General features: G+C 49.1%; 1 protein-coding gene across 4 annotated transcripts in view; it reads right to left on the bottom strand.

Moving 5' to 3' along the window:
* Nucleotides 1-21,679, bottom strand: part of ATG13 (autophagy related 13) — a 134,499-nt gene that overhangs the window by 74,445 nt on the left and 38,375 nt on the right. For 3 of the 4 annotated variants that reach the window (XM_085881850.1, XM_085881851.1, XM_085881852.1), the window contains exons 7-9: nt 17,659-17,699; nt 16,891-16,987; nt 253-345 (exon numbers count right to left, since the gene is read on the bottom strand). In XM_085881850.1, the coding sequence (XP_085737976.1) occupies nt 253-345; nt 16,891-16,987; nt 17,659-17,699 (231 nt within the window). The remainder of the gene's footprint in view (nt 1-252; nt 346-16,890; nt 16,988-17,658; nt 17,700-21,679) is intronic. The other variant, XM_085881849.1, reaches the window with a different exon arrangement.

Below are 21,679 nucleotides of genomic sequence, written 5' to 3'. Positions count from 1 at the left end.
ATTTTCAAAAGAGAAACAGAAGATTAACTCCAGCCATTACAAAGCATACACCAATAATAAATTTTAGTCGAAAGGCCACTGCATTTATGTTTAAACTCAAATGGAGCAACAGCAGAGAGGAGAAAAAAGGAGCCAGAACACAAGCTCGAGATCTCGAGATTGACAACAAAATGGTTGAAAACTGCAACTGAAAGTACAGAATACAAGAAACAATTTCAGGCTCAATTATCCACAGATTATTTAATTTCGAACCTGGATGTACATGGCTGAGGAGAAGGGTCCCTTGGTTTTGATCTCTCAAAACAACAATCACCACCCACCGTGGCGCGATTCCCACCCGATCGTCTGCAGTGCACAGTCAGATAAAGACATTTCTGACAACTTGTTTATTGGATGCTTTACTTCTCTTTTTATGAGAGATACAGTATTGAGAAAAACAGTTATCGTCAATTATTAGTTTGTGTGCAACTATGAGGTGTGCAAGTTCGACCAGAACAAAACAAGTGTTTTTTGTGTGTTGTTTTGTGTATTTTGTCATGATTTGTGTCAGGGGCTATGGGACTGCATTTATAAAGCTGTAGTTGTGTTCATAAAAGTTTTAGCGGGTATTTGTGTTCGTTTATTGAAAGAAGTAAGGCAGTTGGCGTTTAAGTCAGTTGGGGCCTTGGGAGTATGCGAGTGAAAAAGGGTATAGAGACTGAAGGAGAAAAAGAGGAGGCGTTCATGAAAAAAGATAGATGCTCAATGTGGGCCACATAAGAATAGGGGAAGCAGAGGGGTCTTACTGTTGTAGGAAGTGTGAGAAAACAGCGCACTTGAGGATAGTTATTACTAGGTTGAAGGAACGGACAGATATATAATTTGACGATAATAGTTGGTTACGGTTGTGGAGTGAGGTTGCTGAGGTTATTGTAAGTGGTGACGGTGCAGCGGGAGCAGGCGGCCGTGACGGTGCAGCGGGAGCAGGCGGCCGTGACGGTGCAGCGGGAGCAGGCGGCCGTGACGGTGCAGCGGGAGCAGGCGGCCGTGACGGTGCAGCGGGAGCAGGCGGCCGTGACGGTGCAGCGGGAGCAGGCGGCCGTGACGGTGCAGCGGGAGCAGGCGGCCGTGACGGTGCAGCGGGAGCAGGCGGCCGTGACGGTGCAGCGGGAGCAGGCGGCCGTGACGGAGCAGGCGGCCGTGACGGAGCAGGCGGCCGTGACGCCGCAGCGGGAGCAGGCGGCCGTGACGCCGCAGCGGGAGCAGGCGGCCGTGACGCCGCAGCGGGAGCAGGCGGCCGTGACGCCGCAGCGGGAGCAGGCGGCCGTGACGCCGCAGCGGGAGCAGGCGGCCGTGACGCCGCAGCGGGAGCAGGCGGCCGTGACGCCGCAGCGGGAGCAGGCGGCCGTGACGCCGCAGCGGGAGCAGGCGGCCGTGACGCCGCAGCGGGAGCAGGCGGCCGTGACGCCGCAGCGGGAGCAGGCGGCCGTGACGGTGCAGCGGGAGCAGGCGGCCGTGACGGTGCAGCGGGAGCAGGCGGCCGTGACGGTGCAGCGGGAGCAGGCGGCCGTGACGGTGCAGCGGGAGCAGGCGGCCGTGACGGTGCAGCGGGAGCAGGCGGCCGTGACGGTGCAGCGGGAGCAGGCGGCCGTGACGGAGCAGGCGGCCGTGACGGAGCAGGCGGCCGTGACGGAGCAGGCGGCCGTGACGCCGCAGCGGGAGCAGGCGGCCGTGACGCCGCAGCGGGAGCAGGCGGCCGTGACGCCGCAGCGGGAGCAGGCGGCCGTGACGCCGCAGCGGGAGCAGGCGGCCGTGACGCCGCAGCGGGAGCAGGCGGCCGTGACGCCGCAGCGGGAGCAGGCGGCCGTGACGCCGCAGCGGGAGCAGGCGGCCGTGACGCCGCAGCGGGAGCAGGCGGCCGTGACGCCGCAGCGGGAGCAGGCGGCCGTGACGCCGCAGCGGGAGCAGGCGGCCGTGACGCCGCAGCGGGAGCAGGCGGCCGTGACGCCGCAGCGGGAGCAGGCGGCCGTGACGCCGCAGCGGGAGCAGGCGGCCGTGACGCCGCAGCGGGAACAGGCGGCCGTGACGCCGCAGCGGGAACAGGCGGCCGTGACGCCGCAGCGGGAGCAGGCGGCCGTGACGCCGCAGCGGGAGCAGGCGGCCGTGACGCTGCAGCGGGAGCAGGCGGCCGTGACGGTGCACAAGGGAAACGTTTTCAGAATGATGGCCAGACGTTAAATAGGAAGGGGTCAGCAAGGTTTGCAGTGGGAATTGAGGAAGGAATTCAGGCTTTTTTAGGTCAGTGGAGAGAGCGTGGGGAAGCTATTAAGGAAGGAACTGATGACATAATTGTGATGTGTAAGGCCAGGCAAGAAAATAGAATTTCAGGAAGGGAAAAGTGAAACGTATTCTGTGCTAAAGTAAGGCGTGTTAATAAGAAGATGGAAGAGCTTGAAGGCAAAGTAGATAGTGAGGCGTATGATATAGTTTCAGTGAGTGAGACATGGTTTAAGGAGGAGAGTAACTGGAAGACAGGATTAGAAGGCTACAAGGTTCCTCGGTGTGATAGGAAGGAGAGAAAAGGAGGAGGAGCAGCAATCTGGGTGAAAGACAGCATTATCTCAAGAGAAAGGGGTGACATTAAGGAGGGAATAAATGTTGAGGATTCTGTATGAGTAGAGAATAGAGATTGCAAAAACAGTAAGATACTGGTAGGATGCCTTTTTGGGCTCTGGGTGTGAAGGAAGAGGAGTGCATGAATAATTCAAAAGGGCATGTGGTGAGGGAAGAGTATTGATTTTGGGGGATTTTAACTTGCCAGTGATAGATTGGGTCCAGGAACAGGGAAAGTGCAGAGTCGGTGAGGATTTCCTAGTTTTAGCCCAGTATTGCTTTTTAGCCCAGTTTGTACATAAGCCCACGATGGGGAGTGCAGTGTTAGAGCCCACGATGGGGAGTGCAGTGTTAGACCCCCTTTTAAGTAATGATCCCAATATGGTGGAGGAGGTTGAGGTCGGGGAACATTTTGGAGCAAGTGACCATAACATTGTATGTGCAAATTTCTGTTAATGGTAAGAGTTCAGGATAGTAGGGTAAGGCTATTAGATTTCAGGAAGGCAAACTTGAGGGAATGAGAGAGTTGGGTGATGTAGCTTGGGAGAAGCTAACAACAGGACAATCAGCATCAGAGAAGTGGGAAACCTTCAAGGAGTAAATGTGTGGAGTGCAGAGGAAGTACATTTAAATAAGGTGTAAAACTAGAAGCAGAAAGATACCAGGGTGGTTGAGCAGTGAGATAAAGAACGCTATTAAGGAGAAGCAGAAGGCATTTATTAGGTTTAAAATAACAGGACTGGAGTTAGATTTATATCACTATCGAAGTAAACAGAGGCAAGTTAAGAAAATAACTCGGCAAGCCAAAAGAGAGTGTGAGAAGGACATGGCTAAGAATATTAAACATAATAGCAAGACTTTCTTTATGTATATCAGGGGAAAAGAACAGGTTAGGAACAGTGTTGGCCCATTGAGGAAGACCACTGGGAGAGTGGTTTGTGATGAAGGTGAGATGGCAGGCTTATTAAACAGGTATTTTGCTTCAACATTTCCACAAGAACAGTCAGGAGAATTGCCAATAGCTGAGATCTTTCAAAGAGGTGAGGAAAGGCTTTTTACAGAAGATCCAGGTTGGAGTGGAGGAAGTAAAGGAACAGCTCAGTAATCTAAGAGAAGACAAGGCTCCAGGGCCAGATAATATGCACCTGAGAGTACTGATGGAGGTGGCTGAGCAGGAAAGCGAAATGTTAATGGATATTTTTAATAGCTCACTGGAGTCAGGACAAGTACCGGAGGATTGGAGAGTAGCAAATGTAACACCATTATTTAAGAAAGGATCCAGAAAAGAATTGGGAAATTATAGACCTGTGAGTTTGACTTCAGTTGTGGGGAAGGTGTTGGAGACATTAATTAGGGACCAGGTGAGGAACCATTTAAACAAATACAAACTAATTAAAGGTAGTCAGCATGGGTTTACCAAAGGTAGTTCCTGTTTAACAAATCTTTGAGTTCTATGAAGCAGTGTATGATTGGGTGGATGAGAGAAAGGCAGTGGACATAGTATATCTTGACTTGAAGAAGGCATTTGATAAGGTAACACATTGGAGGTTGTTAGCCAAAGTGAGGGCTTGTGGAGTGGCTGATCAGGCAGCTAATTGGATTGCAAACTGGCTTAGTGATAGGAAGCAGAGTGTCTGAGTGGGAGGATGTCTTGCTGGGAGGATGTAAGTAGTGGGGTACCTCAGGGATCAGTACTCAGACCATGACTATTCATTATTTACACCAATAATTTGGATGGTGAGGTGAAGAGTAAGCTTTCTAAACTTGCAGGTGACACAAAGCTTAGAGGTAAGGTGGATAACAGAGGGGTGGTGAACAGACACAAGATAGTATTGATACTTGCATAGATTGATCAAAAGATTGTCATGTGCAATTTAACCTGAGCAAGTGCAAGGTGTTGGGGATGGGAAAGAACAATGAAAAGAGAGATTACATGATGCAAGGGGTAATTTTTGAGCGTGTCATACAGGAGAATGATCTGGGGGTGGTAATAGATACTGGAGGTAAAGGCCCGGTCACACCTTGACGTTTTAGCCAACGTATGCCGATTTTTGAATTTTTTTTCTAAAACGCTGGCACACGTTGAATACGTTATGGGTAAGATTTGATAACATTGAGAGCATGCTGAAAAACACTGCCATACGTCGTTGTACGTTGGCTTTAAACGTTGTACTTTTTGGTTGTCCTCAAATTTTTTCATGCTTGAAATTTCACGACGTAGGCCGGCGTATGACTCACACATTCCGCTACGCTGGCCACAAGTTGTATGCACGGTCTGCGATCGTTGACAGATGTCAACAGATGCTACTTGTAAGTTAATCATAAGTTGAGACACGCCGAGGTAATGTTTAGCGTACCCGAAACTTATTTCTAACCTATGATTAACGTGTTGTTGGCACGTTACGCGATCGTTGCCACACGTCGACAGACGTTACTTTTAAGTTACTCATAGGCTGAAAGACGTCGGTATAATGGATCGTCCTTGCGTCAGCGTCCACGGCCACGGCCAGGACACTTATTTGCAGCATTCTTCAAACTTTTCTTCGGCATGACGAGGATGTTCACACTTCGATGTCTAGCTTGGCTATGATTCCAATTGTCCATCGGCAGCGTCTATTTAAAATAGTCGAGTTTGAGCGTTTTAACACGTTCAGAAGAAACGCTTCAAATTTCCAAACCCCAGCGTCAAAAAACAAAGGCGAGTGACAGCAATTTAAATCGTTCATTGTAAACAATGAAAATAGCTGAGTGGTACCGTTTAAAAGTCGTTGAGTGTAAAAAAAATCCAATTGTTGAGCACAAGCGTCTACTTTCAATAGTGGAGTTGCAGCCATTTAAATCGTTGAGTTTATCATTTAAATCGTTAAATCGTTAAACGCAAGGACGATCCATCATAACCCACACGCTCCCCCTCACACTCACCTACTACTGCCAACATGAACAAACTACTACTAATACTAATACTGATACTGATACTGATACTAATACTGATACTGCTGACATGGACATCGACTCAAAAAGGACTCGAAAACACTGTTGGGTTCCCCTTTTATGAGCAGCATTTTTATATACCAATTCCCAAAACCGCTGGGAACACGTCTTGATATGGCAGTTGTAAGCTAGAAACACGTTCATTTATTTATTTTTGTCGACCGGAAGACGTCATTGGAATACGTCTACATACGTCGATGTGTGTTGGGACTACGTAAAGAATTGGTTCAAAGCACGTCAAACATAAGTTAGAAATAAGTTTCACGTAAAAAAGACATTACCGCGACATGTTTCGACTTATGAGTAGCTTATAAGTAGCGTTTGTGGACGTGTGTAAGCGTCCAAATATCGTGTGTACAACTTATCCCCATCGCATGCGGAACGTGTGTCATACGCCGAGTACGTCGTAAAATTTTGAACATGTTTAAAATTTCTTGACGTACTCTACTTACTACGACGTATGATAGCGTACTTTAGCGTTCTACTCACGTATACCAAACTTACTCATACCGTATTTGACGTGCCCCAACGTTTTAGACACATTTTTCTTAGGTCGGCATATGCTGGCAAGATCGCCAAGGTGTGACCGCGATGTTGACACTTCCATTTCTACGGCAGTTATGATTCGAATCGTTGTGCGTGAGCTTTTTAATAGGCTACGTCACAACATCGTCGGCGATGTGTGCAACGCGCTATGCCTAAGTTAGACTATCGTTGGGCATCGGTTGTGTAGGCCGACAACAGGTTCAGCATTCGTTGGTATAAGTTATCTATAACACAACGAAACGTTCTGTGTCCGTTACCAATGCGTTATACATAAGACCAAGTCGCTATGAATACGTCCGAATCTTTAAAAAAAAACATCAAAAGTTCAACGTAAGCCAGCGTTTTACATACATTTTAATACGTTGCCATCGCTGGCTAAAACGTCAAGGTGTGACCGGGCCTTAAGCAAGCAACATAGTGCCAGGCAGCGGGAGCAGGCGGCAAATGTAAAGCAAAATAAGTAAAGTGAATGGAGTTTTAGTTTATATATGGAGGGGGATCGTTTATAAATCAAAAGAGGTGGTTTTAACATTGTACAGGAATTTAGTGAGGCCACATCTAGAATATTGTGTGTAGTTTTGGTCACCACAACTTAGGAAGGACAGAGATGCCATGGAGAGGGTTCAGCGCAGAGCGACTAGATTGATTCTGGGCCGAGCTAGACTCAGCTATGAGGATCGGCTGAAGGAGACAGGGCTTTATACACTAGAAAGGAGGCAGTTACGAGGTGATGTAATGGAGATGTTTAAGATAATAAACTGTATAGAGATAAGTGCAGATGAATTATTCAACAGGGTAGACAGTGAAAACACCAGGAGCCATAGCCTGAGAGTAAAGAAGAGGAGAGTTAAGACGGTAGTAAGGCAGGGGTCTTGTACTCAGAGAGTAGTGAATGCATGGAATGGTCTCCCTGGAAACGTAGTGGCGGCAAAAGTACGAGATAAGTTTAAATTAGAATTAGATAGGTACCTGGAAGTTTTGGAGATAGGGGGTTATAGGGATGTTGGCAGGACTTTTAGGTAGCTTGAGCATTGATGGATGATTTTGTGCATGTGTATGGAGTGCTGTTGGTGAAGGTCTTGTCAAGGGGGTTGTGTGGTTGATGTTGTGTGTTTTTTTACCCAATTCCATGTGAGGAAGGGGAAGAGGGGTAGAATATAAAAACCTCAAAAAAAAAAAACGTAATAAATTAGTGTGGTGTTGATGTGGCACAGGCATGATGGGCTGAATGGCCTCCAGCTGTCTAATTTCCTTGTGAAAGAGATTTTCCATGAACATGAACATCTTAACACAATGTCACACCTACAGAGACGTGACAGAAGTAAATAGACACCATGATTTTAAAAGAATATATTTAACATTTGAATTACATTTAATCCATTTTCTGAAAAGTTTGAATGTGAAAGATCATGCATTAAAACACAAATACATTGCACATCTGCACTGTGTACCTCATCATGCCTATATCCTACGTTACACCCAAGCACTGTGCACCTCATCATACCTATATCCTACTTTACACCCAAGCACTGTGCATCTCATCATGCCAATAGCATGCACTAGCTGAAGTACCTGGCATTGCCCAGGGAGATCCAATGAAATACTGTTGGTATTTAAACATTTCCTGCATGATAAATTGAGGAATGTTGGCGTTATGGTTTCATATGACTTACCAACCTTAGGTGTTGCAAAATGCGCTTGGACCGCTTCCCTTCCTTTAATTAATTTATTTGAATACAACAAATCACTTCAACCTCAACATACGATCTTCACAAAACACATTACTCAATCACTCCCGAGAAAAACCCAGGCAGTGCACAAGCAGCACACAAGCAGCATACTCATTCGAGGCCTGAACACAGTGACTATATTTATAATAAACCTGTGTAAAGCAATCTTTTCTAATAACAGACAAACGTATAAACACTATATTAATGAAATTTGTGTTGACAACAAATCACTATAACCTCAACACACAATCGTCACATTACAGATGACTCGATCGCTCCTGGGGGGAAAACACTCAGGCAGTGTCTAAGAACAAGATCCAATCGAGGTTTGAAGGCCAATTATCTGGTTTTATCGGAGGTCAATTTCTTTTTTAATCCAAACATAGCCCTCGACCTTCTTCTGGATGAAAGAGTAGGCCAGGCAAAGTTTGGTTGCACAGGTTCCTGGGGGGTCTGCATGCATAAATGAACCAACAAACAAACTTTCTTCTTTAGATATTAGATTACACCTCCAGACAATGCACCTCATCATGCCTGGAGTCTACATTAAACCTTCACACTGTGTACCTCATCATGCCTATAATCCTAAAATACACATCAACACTGTATATAACCATGCTGCATTTCACATCAACACGTCAGAGGTTCCCGCTAACACAGATCCACTGCACCGAGGGTTTATTACCTCTGCAAATGGCCAAACTATCTTTACTCAAGTCACTGCAAGTGAATAGCGCTTGTGTTTCCATCTACACTCTAAAAGCAAGAGACATAAAAATTACCATCTCTCCAAGGTCAATCAATATGTCTGAACCAACGGTCTTTCCCGCAAGCGGGAAGAAGCTTCTTATATTTAACGTGATGTATTGAAAGAGAAATGGCACAGAAAGTCAAGACAACAAAACCTAGAAGAACAGTGCACAACAAAACTAATAAGGGCCAACACAAACTTACTGTACAATAAACAAAAACCCCTGTGGCATCAATCTCACACACACCCGTACCATACAATGGGGACAGGTGGGGACTTGAGAAATGGCAGGGAAAGTGCCTGTGGTCGGGCATCTCCACGTCGCTCTGACGATACAGCAGGCTGGATGAATCAGTGATGGCCATTTGTGATGAATGGTGAGTTTGCCTCTGCAAAACCACCCCACCTCTGTTCAGCACCCTCTGCAGATTTTTATACAGCTGGGTGTGCGATCTTCCATGAAGCGCCAGTGAAGGGATTCCCTAAGCTACTCCTGTAGTGCTTTTACGTGTGTCTCCACTCACCTCAAATCCTCCACCTGGCCTCACATGTAGACAGGTTTCACACAAGACACCCTTACCCTATACCACTATATAATGTACCCTCACTGCCTCCCCAGTGTACACAGTGTATAGTCCCAGTGTATGCACAACTTACCTCTAACAAGCTCCAAGTGCAGGTGCAAATCTAACTTACTCAAGCACACAGTCCATACTATTCTTAACACATTCTAGCTATGGATCCCCCCCTCCCCAATCCTTCCATGTACGATTCCATGTATGACACAGCCCCCATCCTGCCATGGTTCCTCATTGGGAAACCAAGATTCCAGCCTCAACACAATGTCACACACCTACAGAGACGTGACAGAAGTAAATAGACACCATGATTTTAAAAGAATATATTTAACCTTTGAATAACATTTAATCCATTTTAATACATATACTAGTATTTGGTAGACTTGCCATTTGCAGATTTCAATGTTTTTACTCTTTGAGGCATAGAACTAACGAGTTCTGAAATTTTCTCATGTGAGATTTCTGCCCAGGCTTCACGCAAAACGTTTAGCAATTCTGCCCATGATGTTGGTTTCCTGGACTTTTTCCGCACAGCTCGATCCAATAAGGCCCAGTGGTGTTCAATGAGATTCATGTCAGGAGACTGACTTTGCCATGGAAGTCACTTGATCCCATTTCTGTCCTGCCATTCTTTGGTTTTTTTTGCAGTGTGGCACGGAGATCCATCTTCCATGAACAGTGTTGTTTTTGACCATCTGACCAGTGGAGAAGACGGGGAGCAGTCCATCCTCAAGGATAGAAATGTATATCGTAGAGTTGATGTTGCCAAAACACTCTACAAGCTCTGACAGACCAGTGCTCCAGATTGCTCCCCACACCATCACTGAAAAGCAGTTCGATTTTTTTTTCAGTTGAAACAGTTTTTCAGAAAAAAAACAGAAAAACAGTTGAAAAAAAAAAATCAGACAGTTGGCTGCAATCAGTTCAAAGAGAACTCTTGACTGGGAAGCCTCCAGACCCATACACATCCACTGTCAGAGAAAATTGAGCAAATTGGGACTCATCTGAAAAAATGACAGTTTACCAAAACTCCAAGGGTATGGTGGCCATCTCGTCAGCCCACTTCTTTCTCCTTTGAATGTTGGCTGATCTAAGAAGAGGTTTTCTCCTCGCTGCTATCCCAGAGTAGCCCAGTCGATGAAGGTACTGCATGGCAGTTCTTGAGCTAACTTGGACCTCCTCGGAAACATCTGATGCCTTGCAATGGGGAGTTTTCTCAGTGGACCACTTGACAGCTTGAAGACACCTTTCTGAGGGCCCAGGTCGACCAAAATGGGAAGCTGTGGATTCCTTGCCTTCGCTGGTGAATTGCAAAATTACCCAATTGACGATAGAAAGCGAAATGCCAAGATTCTGAGCTATCTCATGCCGGCTCACTCCACCTTCCGATTGGCCAACAATTTGTCCTGTTTGAAAATCGCAAAGGCCATGTGCTCCCTCGGTTCGAGGAAGAATTAATTGTCATACACGACCCAGGAACTCGTTTCTGCAAATAAATAGTTGAATATTCGGACAAATCACAGAGTAAAAGTCAATTTATACAGATGAAATGAATAAATTCAAGGTGTCCATTTACTTCTGTCATGTCTGTATTTAACTTATCCATTAAATTAGATATGGCTGTGGGAGATGGTAGCTACTTTAACGACTCTCCTTAATGTACTACCCTCTTGGTTTCAACAGTTCTCAAACATAAAATGTAAACAATTTTTACATACAAAAGCAAATACATTTATTCTGCCACCTTGTCTTGTACTCCTCGGACAGGGAGAGAAGATGGCAAACAAAAACACAAAGAGGCATAACTTAACCAAAATTTAACTTCTTCAAATAAAAACCCTCCTAATTGACCACGTTCCCCAGTGGATGTCATCTGCTCCAGCTAATCAGCCAAGCCAAAACCAAATTTGGAATCTAACCTAACCAATTTCCTGGGCTATGGGCCTTCCAAAACACATATTAAGTAAGTCACACATGACCGACAGGAGCACTACCATAAACATCACAACAATAACATTTTCATTCAAACATCTTCATCCCAGCAAGGCCATGTCTTCACAATTAATTGCAAGGTGTAGTCTAAACTCGACAGTCAGGAGGTCCTATAATGTGACGGTGGGGTGCAACAGTGTTTGGTGTCAGCAGTGCAAAAACAAAGTCACAAATTTAGGATTTTGTGCTCCACCCCCCCCCCCTTGACTTTCTGCCACCCAACACCACAATAGCATGCTTTGCTGTATACACCACCAGAGGGGTTTCGGTCTGGTCCACCAAGGCCTTCCTAATCACCAAGGGTCTTCCTGCCCTATGGTCAACCGATCCTGACCCGCCTCCTGGTGGGTTCTCCATTCGAGTCGCTTGCTGAACTGCTGGGGGCAGGGCACAATGCGGCCACAGTCCTTACTCTCTTCACGAGCCTGATCCACAACTTCCGACACACAAACCTTACACGCATTAAATTAATCACAAGACTGTGGTGTCGTGACAGAGGTGCTCCAAGGCAGACACGAGCGGGGGAACAGTACGACCCTGCTTTATTGCACGAGCGAGAGCGTGAGCGTACGTTGCCCGTAACTCCACTTTATTGCGTACTCGATGCAATCTACAAGCCACACGACCTTCAGGCTCCCCAGGCCCCAACGGCTACAGCAACTACTGCGACCACGCCTCAGGCGGCGCGCACTCCTATATCCCGTGCAAGCACGTGGCCACTCCTCCACCACGCTCCCCACATCATGCCCTGCCCCCGCAGGCCCACTACACCACACTCCTCCCTCCTAAAACTATGATTATAAAATGACCATCATCATAATAAACATCATCATAATCAGCACAGAATACCATGATATAAAAGCAGAGAGGTACAAAAACCCAAAATGTTTTTTTTGCGATAATAACCCAAAAGCATAGGCACATCACACCATATAACGTGTCGATGCGAGCGAGTGGAACTGCAATGGACAGGTTCCGAAGACTGAGTCGCACGACGAACCCACAAAAACCCTGACCGCATTACAGATATCAGGAAGCAAGGCGGGAAGCACAGCATCACTACGCAGCAGAAGCGCCCCCAGGCGGCTCATGCTCACATGCCCTCCGGCGAGGTCGCGGCGACCCCCCCCCCCCCGAGCAAAACCTCCCCCGGCACCATCAAACGCCACCGGCCGACATGGCGGCACATCTCCCCCAGACAGACCCCAAATTAGATAAACATTCCGAGCCTGGAAGCCCGTTGTCTGGAAGCCCCGTGGCGCCAGCGCAGCCGACCTTGTCGAGAACAGAGGTTTGTGCCGCCCGGCGCCAAGCCTGTCCGGCCTTGGGCGATGACGCTGAACAGCGCCGACGGCTGGGCACACCATCAGTTCCATAACAAACCCACGCATTACAATCAGCCGAGATTCCAACGTACGTCCAAACGGCATCGGGCGCGAACAGAGAGTTGCGCCCCAGGCGCCAGGCACGTTTGACCTTGCCGAAACCAGAGGTGGGGGAACGCTGAACAGCGAACCAACCCCGGCTCTGAGTCGATCTCTGCGACCCACACGGCAATTAGACGGCAGCAATCCTAGCAATCCCATACAAAACCACACATCAAATCCACTCATGTCATAAAGCAACAAGAACATCGTTTGCGCAGATGCAACCTCCCCTTTTCGTACAGCGCGCCAATATAATCCCCACATATGACAGAGTAACGAACCGTGGGCTGCCCACGCAGCGGGAGGTCAGTAAAACCTCTTTATTTGCAACAATCGCCCCCAAAGCCTTCATATCAGACCGGTCATATCGAAAATCCCATTGACTGATCCCAGTCAAACATATTCTCACACACGAACTGTCGGCATTTATTTCAACGTTAAACTGCATCACTCGAGCAATGAAAATCAAATACGCAACGAACAGCAACCCATGAATCCCATCACGTGTCCGTCTCTCGGTTGTCGTCGCGACGTAGCGATGACCTGCTTGTCGTCGACAGTCGCGATCCGCGAACTTCTTGAACGCGACTGGCTCGCTGCAATTCCCCGCTGAAATCGCCTGAACGACACAGGCGCACATTGCACCATGAGCGCAGCCGAAGCGCGAGAGCTCATCGCGGCTGGCATGGCTCCCGTTGCTCCAGAACCGTACATCATCGTCACAGGAAGCAATGAACGGCAGCTCACGTTGCATCGTCGCGGCCCCCGTCGCCGGAACCTCACCCTAGCGTCTCGAGGGAGGCCCGGGCCCACACGGAGGTACGTGCTCCGAAGGAGGCACAGGTGCACCTGGAGGTACGAACTCCGAAACAGGAACTGTGAGCCCTCCCCTCGCACCACAAACCGCGGGAGCACAACCCGCTGACCCCGATGGGCAACCAAGACGCATGCCCCGCCAACCGCCGGCAGCGCTCCACCTGCATACGTGTGCAATGCGAGGGTAGCACGAGCGGACTCAACTCGACACCCGATCAGTGCCCCGATCATCTCGATCTCCACTGGCATTGGTCCTGTCACCGTCGGACCAATTGAAACCAGGTTCAACATCAGCAGCAACTCGCGCTCCGGGTCGCCGGGATCTCTGTACCCAGGCTGCAAGACTCGACCCGGGGCGTTAAAGGGTACGCCATGTACCGAACACCGTACCGGCAGTAGGTCTCGACCCGGGACATAAGGGTCGCTTCGCACACCGCCATCCATGACCGTTATGATGGGCAATGACTCTCGGCACACACACCGTAGACGTCCCTGAGTGCTCAGACCGCCGTCCGATTGACTGCATTGCAACGCTCGGCCACGACCAGCGCCGAAGACCGTGCGCGCGGCCGTGCGTGCCTGGAACATCGCGCTGACCTCCGGATCATCTGCTGCGCACCGACCATCGAGACCCCGGACATTCCTCAGAGCTTGCGCGACGTCCGACGCCGCGCCTGAGCTGAACTTCATGTCCTCGTTCTTTAGCCGTGACCTCGCAGAAACCATTCCCGAGGTTTGCAAAGCATTAATAAAACGCACTCCGAGTGCGGCCATCGTCCACAAATCACTCAGCAGCCGACAATTTTCCGTTGATCGCGAGGCGAGCAAGATCGATTTGCGTTTGCTTTCATCATCTACATCATTCGCGCGGAAACAGCAGCCCAACTGTTCAGAAAACAATTCGAAGTCGTCTCCGATGAAGACGGGCACGCGTCCGTGCACCGTGCCCCGACCTTCTGTCATGCTTGAGCCGGCCGTGACGGTGAGACGCCTGGCCCCGAAGCCTGTGCGTGCGCGCGCAAAACTCGCGATGCGCTCCTCCGGGACCCTCGCCCGGCGTAGACCTCGAACCGCGCGGGGTGCGCTGAGTTACTCGCTGCCGAACCGAATCCAACCACTCTGCACACGCCGATCCGAACAGACTCGTCGCCAAATGTGGTGTCGTGACAGAGGTGCTCCAAGGCAGACACAAGCGGGGGAACAGTACGACCCTGCTTTATTGCACGAGCGAGAGCGTGAGCGTACGTTGCCCGTAACTCCACTTTATTGCGTACTCGATGCACTCTACAAGCCACACGACCTCCAGGCTCCCCAGGCCCCAACGGCTACAGCAACTACTACGACCACGCCTCAGGTGGCGCGCACTCCTATATCCCGTGCAAGCACGTGGCCACTCCTCCACCACGCTCCCCACATCATGCCCTGCCCCCGCAGGCCCACTACACCACAAAGACCAGCTGCCATTCATTTCACCTACACCGACTGTACACGGCCGTGTGTGCCTCACCTGTCATGGCCTGCATGCATGCTAAAACACCATAAAACTAGAACAGCACTCGGTTGAGCGCATACCTCCACCATGCTGAACAATTTTTGTTTTACATCCCACTGATAGGCTGGATCTGCATCCGGACCTTAACAAAAATTGAATCAGCCTGTTCTTGTCACCCAGCCAACTCAGTCACCAAGTTTTGTCATAACCCATCCACATCTTTTTTAGATAACGTGCTATAATATATATCGCTTTTGGCCCAATCTCTCAATTGTGAAGAATCACTTTAAAATATCGCATCCGGATCCGGATCTTCATAAAAATCGAATCAATTAGTGCTCGTCACACACCCAACCTGTCCACCACGTTTCATCTAAATCTGTTCATAACTTTTTGAGATATCCTCGTCACCAAGGGAGAGAGACACACAAACAAACAAAGAAGCAGACAGACAGACAGTCAGGGGTTAAAAACATCACCTCCGTACACCTTTGGTGGCGGAGGTAAAAAAATATACACAACAACCACCTGTGAAAATTATTTATTGCACACAAAACCACAGTAAACACACTTTAACACTTCCACTCGGTCAATATGCTGGCCGTCGTGGCCACTCTTGTCTGTCACCCACCCCAATTCCCCGACTCACCTGCATCCTCCCAAAGCAAAGAATGGTGAATCGTGCCAAAGGAGAAAGGTAAATTTTGCTTCATCCAATTCATTACTGGGACACTCGATCAACACCAGCACTGCCTGTTGCAGCCACCTATCCCTTTTTCCACCATGCCAATTAATCCCAAGACCCTCTTCCCAATCTGAAGGTCAATTAATTTTGGAAGGTTATTAAGGCCTCTCTGGGCTTTTCTAAATCACGTTTTCAATTTTGCAAAATAATGTTCCACATATGCTACGGCTTGTCATCTGGTGGTGGTACTCAAATCCCACTCCTCACAAGAGGGACCCACATCTTTTGACCAGCCCAGCATAGTGGGTCACCACATGCTGGCTGTTCTGGAGCTGCTTAGTGAGAGGCTGCTGGACCGCATGTCCGGTCAATCACCTCCTCATGCACTTTTACTGGCCCTTGGCGATGTCGCCACCAAGGCACACAACACCTCTCCATAGTGGTCCTCACGTCTCACCAGTATAGGTGCCTGGGAGAGACCACCTCGGTTCACCGGATGTATTTATCCCCTTCAGGTTCCATCGACCTCACTGACCCGAGATTACCGCTTGCGTGATGCCCCAATGAACAGGAGATTCACCACTAAGTTTCCCATGGGACCCAGGTCATACCACACTTGTGGATGGATCCCACATCAAAATCCTGCCAAGTCAGCCCCTTAGTTGCCTGGCACACACGAACCTTCTCGGGGGGAGGAGGGGAATTTCCTCCGAAGCCGGCCACTTTAACCACCTCCCCCTCCCCCCAGTCTGAATCCTGCAGCCCAGGGATCAAGTCCTTCCAATATTGTCCCAAAATAAAATCTGCGGCCTCAGATGCCCAATTTCGGCTGAGGGTAATGGGCTCATTGCCATTGGACCTCCTTGCCCCTTCGAGCATTGAGCCTCCAGCTCCCGGGTCCTTTCCCTATTGCCACGTGTGGCCAGCTGCTCGTGATTCTTAGCACCGACATAACAAAAACAAATTTAGAATGGATTTCAAATATTTGTAAGACTTCAGTTTTGACCATAGAATTATATTTTTTTAATGCAAGTGAACAGATAAATGGTTCTTTTACCATCGTTAATACAAAAACGGAATTTGTTTTCTGGAATGGGATTTAGGTTTTTGGGAGACAAAAAAGCAGTATTTTGAAATGGAACATCACTGGTATTACATATATCCTGCATGATATATCAGCACTGTGCAACTCACTATGCCTCGATCCTGCAATACAACACAGCACTGTGAACCTTACCATGCATTACACCAAGAGAAAGAGAGACAAAGGAACAAAAGGCAAAACCTCACCTGCTGGACATGAAAGCTAGGTTTGTACGGTAGGCGCATCCCAGTATCACTGTGCCCATGGGTGTGCCTACAGCACCTACCCGCATACTCTGAAAACCTGCGAAAAGCAAAATGAAACAAACAAAAAAAAAAAACAAGGACCACAATGCTTCCAGACACAAGTCGCAGTAGATGCTTTCAATAGTGGCCTAGACTGCAGTCGTGTGATAAATACAATAAACCCTCATTATTCGTGGGGGATATGTTCCTCATCACCACAAATGGAGAAACCATGAATACTGATACCAAGGGCTTGTGGAAAAAAAGGGGATAGACTCCCAACACACAAAAATAACCATATTTTGACAAAGATAATGACATAAAAGTGTAATAAATGTGATTAATATATAAAGAGAACAAAGTCTACACACGGTCAATGCAAAAACTGCAAATGCCGAACCAGTGAATGTGTCGACATGCCGACAATTCCGAAACTTCAAATGCTGAACCAGTTAATGCGCCAACACACCAACAATGCTGAACCCATTAATGTGCCTACACACCGACAATGCCGAAACTGTGAATGTACTTAAGTATATTGCAAGTAGAAATGAAGTACTACTGAAGTATATCACAAGTAGAACTGTCATGCATTCGGGAATATTGAGTGTGGCTACCCACAAGTAGCCGAAATCACAAATGGTGAAGGTTTCTTGTATACACAAAATTTCACTGGCGGGAGTAAAATAAGAAAATAAAATTGGAATTTTACTCAAGCACTGGTTTTACCTTCACCGAGACACGCCATTTGTACTTCGCCCAGGTACACTCTAGAAAACAAAAAGACAAGAGGCAGCAACATTGTGCTTATTAGTACACTGCTAGTATTTTCCAGGAGTCCTCAATGTTGGACCATGCCTACATCCTGCCAAATGTAAATGACACCAGAAACCTCAAAAGGAGTGCCAGTTAACGTGCAGCACTAGTGGGCTTTCGAGTCATAATAAAAGGATAAAAAAAGCAAAATAATCATTCTATAATTATACATGTGGATAGAGAAAAAAAATAGAAAAATGAATTAAACAACAGAATATTTAATTCCACCATTCGTTTTCAATTTGGCATTCATTTAAAACACACTCCAAAGAGCCACATCTGCCATAATCATGGCAATTGCAGAGAGAGAAAAAAAATGTAGTATTCGTCCTCTTGGGGTTTCACCGGAGGGGACTATAGGTTTGCTCTTCATCTGTCCATCCATCCATCCGTCTGTCCACCTGTGTTTTTTCTGACTTTTTTCCCCACACACTTTAACATATTCAACTGAAACTTGGTAAATGGCTATATTATGACAACTTACAGAACAAGTTATGCCTGGTGTTGGCTTAATGGTTAGGGTGGCGGGCTTTTGATCCTCGGGTCCTGAGTTCAAATCCCGCTCAGATGTTGAATTAATACCAGGTGGGGTTAGCTCGGCCTGTCATCCTTCCGAGGATGGCAAAATGAGTGCCAGCATGCTAGGATACTGTGTCAGAGTGGCGACCTGTCTAGGATTATACCCAATAGCCAAGGAGACTGCTGAAGCAGCATCAATGCTCTCCATAGAGTATGGTCCCAATCTCCTCCTCTCCTACAGAACAAGTTTAAGTTTCTGGTCATTCCGTCAATCTTTAAGAGTTATGCCGTTTTTAGATTTGTATAATATCAATATATTGTTATGGTTGTGGGGGTAAATGGAAGAATTTAAGAGGGAATAGAGCAGTGTGTAGAGTTGCTTGGTCCGTGGACATGTAGAAGGCATCTCAATGTGGTTAAGTTAGGGAACCTGTGAGCGTAAGAGTTACGTGTCACCACACGAGGGGGGTGGTATCCTGTTAATTAGCTTGGGTTTAAGAATAAGGTTCCCCAGTATGTAATCACCCCTCTGTGACTTTTCACCATGTCTTTATAACCAAAACCATGAGGAGGAACAAGCAAACGTGCCGAGCAGGCAGGAAGCCCCGCCTTCCCAGGTTTCATGTGAACAGACAACGCCCGGGAGGGGGAGGATTGTGGAGGAAGAGGGAGTGGTAGGCTTCCAATTATACAGGACGAGAGATGGACAGAGCGCACACACATGGTCAGTGTGAAGAATGCATGAGGCAGAGTTGATTCGGAAGAGAATCAGAGGCACCGGACTCAGCCGGCTGGCACATTTTGAGACGCACCGGACTCAGCAGGCTGGCACATTTTGAGAGGCACCGGACTCAGCAGGCTGGCACATTTTGAGAGGCACCGGACTCAGCAGGCTGGCACATTTTGAGAGGCACCGGACTCAGCAGGCTGGCACATTTTGAGAGGCACCGGACTCAGCAGGCTGGCACATTTTGAGAGGCACCGGACTCAGCAGGCTGGCACATTTTGAGAGGCACCGGACTCAGCAGGCTGGCACATTTTGAGACGCACCGGACTCAGCAGGCTGGCACATTTTGAGAGGCACCGGACTCAGCAGGCTGGCACATTTTGAGAGGCACCGGACTCAGCAGGCTGGCACATTTTGAGAGGCACCGGACTCAGCAGGCTGGCACATTTTGAGAGGCACCGGACTCAGCAGGCTGGCACATTTTGAGAGGCACCGGACTCAGCAGGCTGGCACATTTTGAGAGGCACCGGACTCAGCAGGCTGGCACATTTTGAGACGCACCGGACTCAGCAGGCTGGCACATTTTGAGAGGCACCGGACTCAGCAGGCTGGCACATTTTGAGAGGCACCGGACTCAGCAGGCTGGCACATTTTGAGAGGCACCGGACTCAGCAGGCTGGCACATTTTGAGAGGCACCGGACTCAGCAGGCTGGCACATTTTGAGAGGCACCGGACTCAGCAGGCTGGCACATTTTGAGAGGCACCGGACTCAGCAGGCTGGCACATTTTGAGAGGCACCGGACTCAGCAGGCTGGCACATTTTGAGAGGCACCGGACTCAGCAGGCTGGCACATTTTGAGAGGCACCGGACTCAGCAGGCTGGCACATTTTGAGAGGCACCGGACTCAGCAGGCTGGCACATTTTGAGAGGCACCGGACTCAGCAGGCTGGCACATTTTGAGAGGCACCGGACTCAGCAGGCTGGCACATTTTGAGAGGCACCGGACTCAGCAGGCTGGCACATTTTGAGAGGCACCGGACCCAGCAGGCTGGCACATTTTGAGAGGCACCGGACCCAGCAGGCTGGCACATTTTGAGAGGCACCGGACCCAGCAGGCTGGCACATTTTGAGAGGCACCGGACCCAGCAGGCTGGCACATTTTGAGAGGCACCGGACCCAGCAGGCTGGCACATTTTGAGAGGCACCGGACCCAGCAGGCTGGCACATTTTGAGAGGCACCGGACTCAGCAGGCTGGCACATTTTGAGAGGCACCGGACTCAGCAGGCTGGCACATTTTGAGAGGCACCGGACCCAGCAGGCTGGCACATTTTGAGAGGCACCGGACCCAGCAGGCTGGCACATTTTGAGAGGCACCGGACCCAGCAGGCTGGCACATTTTGAGAGGAACCGGACTCAGCAGGCTGGCACATTTTGAGAGGAACCGGACTCAGCAGGCTGGCACATTTTGAGAGGCACCGGACCCAGCAGGCTGGCACATTTTGAGAGGCACCGGACTCAGCAGGCTGGCACATTTTGAGAGGCACCGGACTCAGCAGGCTGGCACATTTTGAGAGGCACCGGACTCAGCAGGCTGGCACATTTTGAGAGGCACCGGACTCAGCAGGCTGGCACATTTTGAGAGGCACCGGACTCAGCAGGCTGGCACATTTTGAGAGGCACCGGACTCAGCAGGCTGGCACATTTTGAGAGGAACCGGACTCAGCAGGCTGGCACATTTTGAGAGGAACCGGACTCAGCAGGCTGGCACATTTTGAGAGGAACCGGACTCAGCAGGCTGGCACATTTTGAGAGGCACCGGACTCAGCAGGCTGGCACATTTTGAGAGGCACCGGACTCAGCAGGCTGGCACATTTTGAGAGGCACCGGACTCAGCAGGCTGGCACATTTTGAGAGGCACCGGACTCAGCAGGCTGGCACATTTTGAGAGGCACCGGACTCAGCAGGCTGGCACATTTTGAGAGGCACCGGACTCAGCAGGCTGTGCCAGAACAGCGCGTCACTGCGTCCACTTTCCGCCGGTACTCCAGGGGCCTCCGTCTGGCCATCCCCCAGGCAGATGCCAGGCCCATCCCCATTTCCTTGAGATGATGGTCAACCTGCTGCAACCACGAGGCACGTGGTCGGCCCACTGGCCTCCTGCACTCATGAGACTCCTTCGCTGAGAGAATCTGGTGAGCAGGATCAGCGTCAGGAAAACGAGCCACATGTCCATACAGCCGCAACTGACGCTCACGGACTATGAAGGTAACAAATCTCATCCGAGTATCTCTCAGTTTCCGCTCGTTGGACACAAAATCCGACCAGCGATAGCCAAGGATTCTCCGAAGAGACCTGGTACCAAAGGAATTAAGTCTCCGTCTCAGATCCTTGGTCAGAGTCCAAGTCTCGCATCCATAGAGCAAGACTGGAAGTACCAAGGACCTGAAGACTTTCGTCCTCCTGCACAGGTACCGGCAGCGCCACACCTCAGTGAATCCATGACTCGCCACGCCCGACCCAGACGTCTATTGACCTCTGACTCGCAGCCAGCAGAGACATGAATATCACTGCCAAGGCAAGTGAATCTCTCCACGACCTCAACATCCTCACCACAAACAGACACAGACAGGACAGCAGCATCCAAGATGTCACCGAAAGCCTGGATCTTAGTTTTGACCCAAGAAA

This window comes from Eptatretus burgeri, chromosome 5 (assembly GCF_056783735.1).
Source record: "Eptatretus burgeri isolate ZD-2024b chromosome 5, Ebu_testis_v1, whole genome shotgun sequence".
NCBI classification, from domain to species: domain Eukaryota; kingdom Metazoa; phylum Chordata; class Myxini; order Myxiniformes; family Myxinidae; genus Eptatretus; species Eptatretus burgeri.
The sequence above is the reverse complement of the archived record's forward strand: the minus strand, read 5'-3'. Positions and strand labels throughout refer to the sequence as shown.